Consider the following 12,194-nt stretch of genomic DNA (forward strand, 5'->3'; position numbering starts at 1 on the left):
TATACATATATATACACACACACCCACACATATGCATTGTAAAAGTATCCCCAATATTTTTGTATATAAAACAAAAGTCCAGTCACATGAGGAAAACAGTTACAGCAACAGTTTGCATGCAAGTAAGTAAAGCTGATTTTAAATTCTACATTTAAATTCAAAGCAATTTTGATTTGGAACATTGATTTTTACCCAGCATGCTCAAGCAGCAAGTTATTTAGCATGGTGTGCAGTCAGGTATGAATCACCGCCTTCTATTTCAATTACATTTTTTAATGTAGTATGTTGAAAACAATCACGTTGAAGGCTTTCATACTGGTAAAAAGAGTAATCAAGCAATACACTTAGTATGTGGATATTAAAATAATACCAAGGTGGTTAAGCCTTCTATGTGTTTGGGGGAAAATTCAAACTTCAAAACATGTTTTTCTCAATAGTATTAAATATAAATTAAATATAATTAGTAATTTAGTAATTTTTTGATATCAATAAAAGTCCATTACATTCAAGCAATTGCCAAATGCTAAAAAGCTAATTAAGACTATCAGCTCCAGAAAACTCTCTTTGTATGGTTATATTGAGAAGACGATTGTGGTGTCCGGACTCCGGTGAATTTCCCACGCAGAAACTCAAGTGAACATAATTGCCTCTTCTGAAGAGTCCATCATGACTTTCAAATCCTCTGTGTTTGTCTCGGCTACTAGCAACTGCATCAAGTAGGGGTGGGGGGCGTGTGCACGATCAAGAAAGGCATGTATCATGTGGATGCGCCGACAGTGTTGTTGTGATTACTTAAAATCAAAAAAAGACAAAAAAAGACCACTTTTTGAAGTGGTCTTTTTTTGTCTCGGTCTCGGATGAAGAGGATTTCATTTCAAGGCCACAAGTGCAGGAATATCACTAAATTGCCTGTGTATCTATGTGTTAACATCATTACTGTGACTGGGTATAAAACTTCCTGCTTCAAATGCAAACAATAACTTCACTCAGTTCTAGTTTGAAATGTTTTACTGTTTATCCATGTTCCCCGTCCCCTTAACACACGTCCTTGGCTGTGTGGGAGATGTCAGCCAAACCCTGGGTTCATTTTCAAACATCTTAAAAGAAAACACACAGCAGTGTGTATATTTTGCAATGTAATGCTGACTGAGACATGTGGCACAACCTACATGTTTTTTTAATCTGCAGTAAGTAAGGAAGCATAAAGAAAGGTAAGTGTAAGTGGTTATAGTGTAGCTAGTGTAGTGTAGCCTCTGTACCAAAAATCTCAAAGAAATCTCTTTACCCCTCATCCGAAGGGATATAGTGTGTATTAGCTATATGTATACGCAAGTTGTGTATATATTGTATGTTTCAGTTGTTTGTTCTTGTCTCCGTCTTGATACACTCTGGTCTTGGTAATGACTTGGACCCAACCTGGCTGTCAAACTGGGCAGTTGATAACAACACTCAGGCCAGAAAATACTGGCATTAGAGACGTCCATCCTCAAAGCAATAAAACAAAAAGAAAGAAGAAAACAAAAGAAGACAACAGAAGAAAACGGTGATCAGAGCTGCTTCAGTCTCCTCCTCCAGCGTCCGTACCTTAATATTTCAATCAATTTCCTTCTCCTTTACATCCAATCGAAGCAACTGAAATTCCATCTTATTTCACTCTACCTGTCCAGAGAGACCCACTTCCTTAACTAACACCGCCCCCAACAGCTGATAGCACACCGTGCTCTATCAAAGCAGATCCCTAATCACATATTTAAGAATCTGAATCAGCTTTATTTGCCAGGTATAAGAACACATCTGAGGAATTTTGCTTTGGATTGCATTGCTCACAATGCGCTTACTCATACAAAACAATATATTCACACTATAAACAGAAACAATATAGACAGTTTGAGGCAATACACAGACTGACTGGAGCCAGTGTTGCTGGGTTATTGCACAGTATTTGAACCTGGCACTGTGGGTAAGAAGTCAGCTGTTCATCGGAATGATGGCTTGTGGAAAAAAACTGTTCCTGAGTCTGATGGTTTTGGCGTGCAGTGCTCTGTAGCGCCTACGAGAGGGGAGAAGCTGGGACAGGTTGTGTCCGGGGTGAGATGGGTCTGCAGTGATGTTTCCGGACCGTTTTCTGATTCTGGAAGTTAATAATTCATGAACGGAGGGCAGGTTGGCACCGATGCTCTTATCTGCAGTCCTAACTGTCCATAGTCTGCTCCTGTCCTTTTTGGTGGCAGATCCAAACCAGACAGTGATGAACATGCAGAAGACAGACTGGATGATGGCTGAGTAGAAGTGGATCAGCAGCTCCTTAGGCAGGTTGAGCTCCCTGAGATGGCGCAGGAAGTACATCCTCTGCAGTCCTCACTAATCTCCAAAGTTTTGAGCATGTTTTGAGCATTAGGCCGATGACTGTTGTGTAATCAGAAAACTTCAGGAGTTTAACAGATGGGTCTTCTGTGGTGCAGTCTTTGGTGTAGAGGGAGAAGAGCAGTGGGGAGAGCACACACCCCTGGGCCTCACTTGCTGTCAGTCAAGAAGTTTTTGATTCACTGACATGTGGAGGCTGGCACAGTGAGCTGGGTGAGTTTGGTGCTGAGGATGTCTGGGATGATGATGTTAAACGCCGAGCTGAAGTCCACGAACTGCAAATGCCCCTAGAGAGTTGAGGTGTTGCAGGAGGATGTAATGCAGTCCCAAGTTAACTGCAACATCCACAGACCTTTTACACCTGCAGGGAGTCCAGCAAGGAGACTGTGATGTCCTTCAGGTGGGTGATAACAATATCAAACCTGTCCGCAGTGAGTTTCAGATTTCCTTCAGTGCACGCTTCCAACTTGCCCCACGTTGGGCATCTAAAAAAATCCTCTATATCAAACTCCATCTTAGGCAAACCAGGCAGTAGTAACAATAATATAGCAACTCCCTACAACAATAACAGCACTTACAACAACCCCCCTCGGGAAAGCAATCCTACACAATCCTACACAATGCCACAAACCAAGTATCCACCAAATCAAAACCACACCAGACTGTTTGACGAGACCCCAGATAGCTAAATTATTATAGAATATTATATTTTTATCTTTTATCTGTCTTTTTATCACTACCAAGAACAGGTAAAACCATTTTAAAGTTGCACTTCTTCAATGTGAAGCCAATCTTACTTACTTTGTTAGGCCATACAACTGGGTATATTAGTGGTAATGCAATATATTATAAAAGCTTTAAAGGAGAGCTGTGAATTTGAGTGATTTAAGGACCCACAATCTAAACATGAGCACCTGCACAAGCATTCAAATGAAATAAATTCGTAAAAAAATAAATAAAAAGTTAATCAATGCATCATCTTTCATCCGACTGTTTCCTTTTTTCATACCCTGTGAAAAAAAAGTAGTACCTTGCCAAATAAACCTTTGGGTGGCGCCAAAACATCTCATAAAAAAGAAAGGACAACAGTCTAATGGCAACAAAGTACTTAGACACTTGTGTAATAGTATCTGCCTGTCCAGGGAATGAAGAATATTAACAGCAATGTAGAGATTATTGTATGTGCCTAAATTGCACACTGATAAAAATGAACTCACATGCAATCCTTTTGTTTTACATTAGCTCATATTCTTTTGATTTTCCTTTTAACATAGGAGAAGCTCCAATTTAAGCCCTGAACCTTTGGGATATTCAAGGCCTTTTCAGCAAAAAAATAAATAAAAATAGTTCAATTTACATAGAAAAATCCCTGGTGATTGGGAAGATTCATGGAGTTTGTATCTGGTCAGAGAGGCTTTGAGGAGGTAAACCCTAACCCTAAAAATCCGATTTTTAACATGCAACCGGCTGTCCAGAAAACACTTCAGAATCACAGAATGAATAGTTTAAATCTTAATCCAGGAATGTAACAGTAATGGGTCCCGTGTAGCAGTAATAGTACACATTATAAATTATACAATATGATTTAAAAAAAATCAGCTTCTTATCTCCACTCAATAATTGAAATATAGAATTTAAATAGTAGCAAAGAGGAGGATTTGTGTTACAGAGCGATGAAATAATTTATTGTATTCTGATGCTCAGCACATAAAACCATTATTATGCTCTTATAAAAGGCTTAAACTGTGTGTGTGTTTGTGTGTGTGTGTGTGTGTGCACATGTGCATGAGTGTGAAAATAATGTGCTGAGGTGCACTCTTTGCTTTTAATTAAAATATTCATTCAATATTGTTAGTCTCTGTTGTTTGAAATACATTTTTCTTCTCTCTGAATAAATGAAGGTTGCTTCATGGTTGAAGCTTTTCGGCACTACACAACTACAGGACACTAGATTAGAATTCTGTTAATCAGGCGCGAGGACTAAGTATATAAAAAAAAGAGAACTACAATAGGTAATTCATAATTGAGACAATATTACAATACTGTAGTCACTATGGCTACATACAAATGGTTACTCAAACTTTGACAACAGACAATCCAACAATTGTTCACTCAAAACGCTAAACAAGAAATCTATTTTTGCAATCCCAGGAGAGCAATGAGCTCTTATTAAAAAAAAAAAAATCCTCAAAATCATGAAAAACAAGTATTTTGTGGCCTACTTTTTTTTTTAAACACAGTGGTTTGGCACATGGGGTTTAACCTTTGTCTTATTTTCTAGCTTCATATGTGACTCAGACAATTGTAAACAGACAACGGGAACTATTTATTTAAACACAGAACAGGACCTTAATGAAAATGTATTGTTTTCTAACTATAGTCTGCATTGCTATTTTAATTTGGTCTACTGGAGTCTAATAGGTCCAGAAACCCCTGAGCTGAAGGGTCCAGGCTTAAGAAATAGAGTGGATGACATGATATTGGTTAGTGGGGGTGAGCTGGCATTACCTGAGCCTGAGATCCATTCAGCATCAGATAATAGAGCTTGCTGAGGATGCTCTGTTGAAGCTGGTCCCAGGAGATGCTCCTGTCCTCACGCATGAGAAATGGAGGTCCAAACCTGAGAGGAGAGGAAAAAAGTAAAAAAGGGAAGGAATGAAAGAAAAAGATTGATTACCTTGGAAAATCACACACACACACACACACACACACACACACACACACACACACACACACACACACACACACACACAGAAATATAATATAAATATAATTTAAATAATATAATTCCAAGAAGGGTGAACAACTTGAAAGTAAAGAAAGTGCCAGCGGAAAGGTCATCGCAACTCATTATGTCATCACCACATCTGTCAATCTGTCAGGTGTCAAGTGCATCAAGGCTTTACTGTTAGCTCATTGTGTCCTGTACTGACAGCTTGAAGGGTCATAATGTAGGGTCAAGGGCAACATAAAGCAGAGAAAACAGTCTCTATATCATCAATGCATCAATGGCTCATAATGGGTTCTCTGTGTCTAGGTTAACTCAAGGCTGGTGCTCCTCTTGACTGCTTATCAGTGGCTATATTAGAAGCTTGTATATGGGAGGTCAATGGGAGCGGCACTTGTCTTTGTCAAGGATTTCAGAATCTCTCACAGATTATCTAAACGTACTGTACCGCATACGATTAAAGCTGCAATCTTCACACACTTACACAAAACAAATGCACTCAATTGCCATTTTATGACTATAGGTATACACCTAGCATAAACTACTTTAAAACAACATCTTTGCAATAAATTATACCATAATGAAAGTTAGAATGTTTTAGATACGTGTTGATTCCATGTTATGTTCATTTCGGAGGCTGCAGTTTGTTGTGCTAGTCTTTGTTTTCTCTCAGTATAATGCTAGCAAAAGTTTGGTGGACCCATCAGTTTAAATTCCGGGAAATCTTAGTGCTACAACATGCAATGATATTTCAAACAATAATGTGCTTCCAACTTTCTGGTAACAGTTGAAAGAAGGACCTTTCCTGTTGCAATGTGACAATAGTGCTGTGCATAAAATTAGGTTTGTAAAGAAATTGTTTTCTGAGTTTCTAAGTCAAACAGCCTAATTTGCCTAACCTCGACCCCTGTTGAACATCTTTGCGATCTGTTGGAGCGCTGACTGTAAGCCAGGCTCTTGTGACTGAATGGGAGCAAATCCCTGCAGCCAGTGCCATTTGATGCAATTCAACTCTGATATCATGGTTACATAAAATGCTGCCTTCGCTGTACCTAACCAGACTAAGAACAACCCTTTTTTTTATTTGGTGAGGGAGCGCAAGTACAAAGAGAGACTCAGATTTCTGCTTGTCTAAAAACAAAATAAATATGCACTGGACATGCTACATTAAGCATGTCTACCCACTTTTAAAAACAGGAACAAACAAATAAAAGGCACTGTGTAAGTCTATAGTATGTTTACTGAAATACATTTTCATTTATTATATTATTATAAATTATTATGGCTCTAAAACATATTCATTGAAGGGCACTTTTATGTCATTCGCTCAAAAATACAGATGTGTTTGCTTGGCAAAAGGTTTGGTGATACATGATCCTTAGGCTAAATCTTGTAATGGGAAAATTACATTTAACCAATGATTTTCATATTCATTATTCATAATAAGATCTCCAATGCCTCTCAGAGTATATGACTTCTGTATCTGTCAGTTGTGTGTTTCTCCTTGACTGGATATAAAGAAGTGTATTACTGATTGTTGTTACCAGAACTGTTGCCACTTTGTAACTCTGTTCATGGTGAAAGCTGTTCTTGTCATTTGATTGTTCTCTGCAGAAAACAATTAAACCCTTCCACCGAATACCTAAACCTTTGACTCAGTTTGCAGCTTGTCTTTATTTTGTTTCAACAAGGTCTCTTCTTCAACCAAATTCCTCCCTTGCTGTACAGAAACTTCCACAACAATCTACAGCTGGCAGTCTTCACATTTAACTGTATCAAAATGTAGTCACATATAATGCCACAGTAATTCTCACTTGAACTAATCGAAAGTTGTTCAAAGATGGACTGGCAAGTTTACAGCTGTGATCTTCAATGTTTTCATCACTCTTTTATGAATCACTGAACGCTCAGATGGAGTATCTGCCCTGCTTTACTCATGATCCTTTGTAGTACAGTGGACTTAGCTTTAAAATAGCTTCAAAATAATCAAGCATTTACTTGAATTGGCTGCATAAGTTAATAAATACTTGCCAACTTCTACCCACACTCCAAACATTGTTTTCTTATGCTATCTGTCATTATAAAAACAATGTGAGGCTGCATTCTTTCTGATATATGGGTGTGATAACATTTTAATAAATCGTATCTAACAGGATGTATGTGTTTCGGTGACATCCTGTACAGAGAGAAGGCTGCTTGAAACGGATAGAAACTGTCCGACTTAAACAGCAGCTTTTTGACACCGCCCCAAGCAGCTGCCACCTGCTCGTGTCTACTTTACCGGCGAGGCGCAGCTCATCTCAAACAATCCCAATGTCATTGCCACGGAGGTAGGTTTGATCAGAGCGTTTCTTCTTGGATTTGCAACGCCATTCCGCCTCTGTAGGACATTTTACCCCAAATAGTACAACACAGCACATACAAAAAAGCATCCATCCAATTGCTGTTGTACATCGGTTGCTTGCTAGAGTAACACATGGCAACCCATAAAAACGTACCTTTCACCGGTCAAGTGCTTCAGTTTGAGCTGCATTGTTTGACTCAGTCTCAGGCTTCTACACTGTAAGCTACTAGCTACAGCTGAATGGAAGCTCAAGCTGCACAAGCTGTATAAAACCAGCCCATCTGTGGCATTCATGCAATAGATGTACACGTTGAAGTCGAACAGAAGTTGGATGTTTACATAGAGACATCAATGGATGATGAAAGTGGAAAAGGATAAATGAGATATTCTATTTAAGACACAGTGGAGCAGGAGAAAAGCTGTCTGTTACAGCTGGACTTAAACAAGCTTTTTAACTGTCTCACAAATGTAGGATGACACATCCTCAAACTCCAAGTCATAAAAACAAATCTAGGTTGACTGACTATGCTACTGTGTGCTTTCCAAAAACCAATTCAAAAGATGTGGCTCTAACTCTACAGCTGAGCATGTGATATAGAAATGCTTGGTATCAGTTTTAACCCAATCTATGGTACAACATTAAAACGTTTTTTACGTGTTTAAAACAGCAAATATTGGACTGAAACTTTTTGTATTGGTGATTAACTGTGAACAGATGATAACAGCATTCTGAACCTAGTAATAAGTGTGGCAGACCCCTTCAAACCCATATCTATTAGGCTGGTGCCCACCGAACATTTGAAGTGGGGGTTTCAGATGGTTTCAGGTCAATATTGATAAAAACTGAACAGACAACAATACCAACTGAAAATCAATCAGACTGCAGCACACCTGACAGCCTGCTGGCCAGATCCTGCTGTGTTGCAGATGACGAGGAGGACCTTTGTGGAGCCGCCCTGGTTCAGGTATTCAGAGGAGAGGGTGCCGGATGGAGGTAACTTCTGACCATCGGGTCCAGCCGCAGAGGTGCAGGGGGAGGAGGGGAGGCTGTGGTGATACCCTGAGCAGAGCAGAGGAGTGGAGAACTGTTTAAAAAAAGTTGATGTACAACCTTGGGGGTGCAATCACACTCACACACGTTATCACAAACATTAAGAAAAATGAATATCTCTAACTTGGAGGCGAATAAAAGGGGATATTAGTTGACAAAGGGGAGAAAATCTTTTACACTGGTTGTGCATTTTCAGTTTCTGGAGGATTTTAGTGCTAAAGTTCTGACAAATTCAGTCAAAAAACTAACTAATTTGCTGGCAGCCAGTTGGAAATGTCAAAATGGTTAAAGCCCTTATTCTATACAAGTGTTACTCATATCAAAAGCGTATTCTATCCAGCTTGGAGGCAGGACTGAAATGGACCAGAGTTATAAAACAGCTTAGGGTGTCAGAATGAGATACCGCTATGCAAGGAGAAACATCTAATGTGAAAAGTTTACATTTCCACAACATTTCCATCAATGTTGAATTGCCCTTTGATTCTTATTTACCCCGAGGAGCTGTAAGAAGAATTAAATTTGCTACCACACATGCACATATACATGCTGTGATTAATATTGGGTAATAGCTGAGGGGCCACAGAAGATCCAACCTCTTGTCTCCCAGCAAACAGAAACCTTGACATTATCAGAGGATTTAATTAAACAATGCATGTTCAAACCCTAACATGCAATTAATCACTGCCACCTTCCAACATCACACACAAAACAAACCCAAACACAGACACAGAAAATTAAGTGTGAATAGATGTAAAGCTTTGATGCAACGCCTTCACAAAAGCAAGCAGACCGATTAAAAGACATATACACAGAGACACAAGCTCAACTGCAGACACACAAAGTAAGTGCTGCTTTACGGGTCAGACTAAGGCGGAACAATGTTTTTAGGTGAATAACTGGAATTACAGTAAATAAATACACTTTCTTTTTTAAACAACACTATATGACTTAAAGTGTTGTTAAACCAAGCTCAGAGAAGTGAAAGGCTTTGACTAATGTTTGTCCAAACTGCTACTAAATCACTTGCTCAACTCTTTTCTTTGTCTCAGCAGACCGGAGCAACTCGACGTGACATTTTATGCATCTTAGCTGCCCTTTAAACGGCAAATTCATCTCCTCGCTCTATCCCCAGTCACCTTTACCACTCCGGTTTTCACCAGAAGGCTGAGAAGTGAAACACTAAAGAATTTTGTTTCAACCTAATAACGAAAGCAACTAGAATGTACCTTTTACATTTTAGAAATGTAGCCAATTATTGAATGATTTAACCAACGTTTGCAAGTTGAGAAATACGCATGTTCATCAACAATGTTTCCTCATAAAGAATATACGCAGAATATCTAGTATACAGGGTAGAATAGCATTAAATAATGCTGCCATATTTTTAACAGCACCAGAATTTTAGTGGCTGGTATCAAAACCAGGAAGTGATATTTTGTGTATGGGAAGGTGCGTGATTTCACCCACATGTCCCAGGGTCTGCTGGGAGAACTTCCAGCCAGACTCTCATTCTCACCTCCTATTCCCTACCTCCCTGAAACAGACAGAGGAGAGCCAGAGATGGACGGAGGTGTTAGCGGGGTGGAAACAGATAGAGGAGAGAAAAAAGCGGTGAGAAAACGGACTATGAGAGTGAGAAGGAGCATCCCTGGGCAAATGGAAAAAGCAGTGATTCCCAAAGTGAAGAAATAAATGTACAGAGACAACAGGACTGAGAAAGAATAGCTGCATGTTTTATACCCTCTTATGGACTATACTGGATATACTATACTGATTTAATAACACAAAGACTGAAGTGAATGCAAGTTAACTGAGGGGGAAAGAGACAGAAATACAGAAAGAGCGGAGGAATAGAATTTGCTCTTGAGATCGGAGGTGGAGAGTATGGCAGTGGTATTTAAGTGAATGAAGACTTCAACCCTGGCAATTACTCTCTGCTCTCCTCTATTTCTTCTTTTCGCATTATCTTTTATGCCCCTCTCTCCCTAGCCTTCTATTTGTCTACTATCTGTCTCCCCCTTACTCTCCACTAGTTTGAGTGTGTTTCAAATTTGTGGGATGGGTGATGGACACGATATCCTGTTATACAATTACAGTTAGGACTACAGTAAGTGTTCACACAGACACATGTACAGTCTTTTCTATCTTAGGGACTTTTATAAATCAAAGACCCCCCTTCTCCACACAGAATAACTTTCTTCTCGTGAGAAGTGTGGCGAAGGTTTGCGCTGACTGATGGTGAGGCACCAGTGGTTAAGTATGACTTGGAGCGATTGAATAAAAACATTTTTAAGATAGTGTTAAAAAGGAAATGTGGAAAAGGAAATGTGTAGACGTTGAGTTCCTGCATCAGTAAGAAATGTGCTTTTTATGGTCCCAATACTCTATTAAGCCTTTTTTGAAGTAGATAATCATATTTTGATGCAGCTTTGAAGAAAAAGTCTGAAAACTGATGACCTATTTTCCCAAATATTACTAAAAATAGCGCAAGTTAAGTAACACAGAAAAAGCAAAAACCTTGAGAGGATTTTGGCTATATACTGTACTGACCATAATTGACACTCCTTCCAAGTGGTTCAAGACCAAATGAGGGACATCTATCAGTGTAATCTACACACCTGACTAAAAATACCCAGGGGGCCTTTATGCTTTGCCAAGGACGAATCAGAGGTCCCAACAGCAAACAGCCACCTACCTAAAAATTCCCCATGTTGACAGCAAAAGCACCTGAGATTTCTCCCAACAGCAACATGACAGATTAGGGAGGAAGCAGTGGAGGAACCTAATACACCTGATGCCACCTTCTTTCTCCTCTTCTCTTTCTTTTTTAACTTTCTTCCTCTACGGTCCATCAACTACATCCAGTTTATCTTCCAACTGCTCTTCTCTTTCGGTTAAAACAAGGCAAATTTGTGTAAACCATAGCCATAATACCCCTGCTGCTAAAGTTGTAATCACTGAAATTGCCCTTGGTATATTACACTTAGTTACATCACGTCTCAAATATTAGTCGAGCAACATGTTCACAACTCAGTGCTGCACATCTTTGTAGTTTAAGTCTGTGAATAAATAAGATAAAAATAGTAAACATGCTGTATTATGAGCTATGTTACAGAACCAAAGTGTGACCAAAAGTTTAGATTCCAGTCTTTTAATGAGAAGAAGAGCACAAGTGATAAATAACAGAAGAGAGCTGTTAGGCCAACACAACCATGAAAACAAGCATGTAGCATGAAAAAACTTCTTAAAAAACGTCACCCGGTGTGATCCGCCTTGCCGATTAGTTAACTTTTAAGCTGTGTTGCAAGATAGGAAACTTTTATGTTTGCTTCTGGAAAGGCATTTGTGTATCATTTGTGTTGGCAGTCGAGGTGATCAGAGCACCACATGTTGACATTCTCCTTATTTCAAGTGATGAATCCCACTGGTTCCTGTTCCTTGGATATTTTTGCTTTTCTGAATCGAGTTTGCTTCAGGCAATCTGTAATTGCTTTAATGGAACTGCACAGGGTATGAACTTTGCAGGGTTTCACTTGTATGTGTGATGACTTTGTCTCAGTATGAGTACAACTTCAAGAGCACACAGTGTGACAGTGGAAAGGGATTAGTCTATTAAATGGGTTTTAATAAATAAAAATAAAATTGGGTGTCTTTTTGTGATCACTCGCGCAGAAGTAATACCTTGACTTTGAGTAGGTGATTGAAGG

At 39.1% G+C, this 12,194-nt stretch overlaps 1 protein-coding gene across 2 annotated transcripts in view; it reads right to left on the reverse strand.

Annotated features, from left to right (window-relative positions):
• The window catches only part of usp43a (ubiquitin specific peptidase 43a), a 96,813-nt gene that overhangs the window by 26,136 nt on the left and 58,483 nt on the right, over positions 1-12,194 (reverse strand). For both annotated transcript variants that reach the window (XR_004659988.1, XM_034896897.1), the window contains exons 7-8: positions 8,328-8,496; positions 4,873-4,984 (exon numbers count right to left, since the gene is read on the reverse strand). Coding sequence is in view for 1 of the 2 variants with exons in the window: in XM_034896897.1 (XP_034752788.1) it covers positions 4,873-4,984; positions 8,328-8,496 (281 nt within the window). In the remaining variant the exon portion in view is untranslated. The remainder of the gene's footprint in view (positions 1-4,872; positions 4,985-8,327; positions 8,497-12,194) is intronic.

This window comes from Etheostoma cragini, chromosome 2 (assembly GCF_013103735.1).
Source record: "Etheostoma cragini isolate CJK2018 chromosome 2, CSU_Ecrag_1.0, whole genome shotgun sequence".
NCBI lineage: Eukaryota > Metazoa > Chordata > Actinopteri > Perciformes > Percidae > Etheostoma > Etheostoma cragini.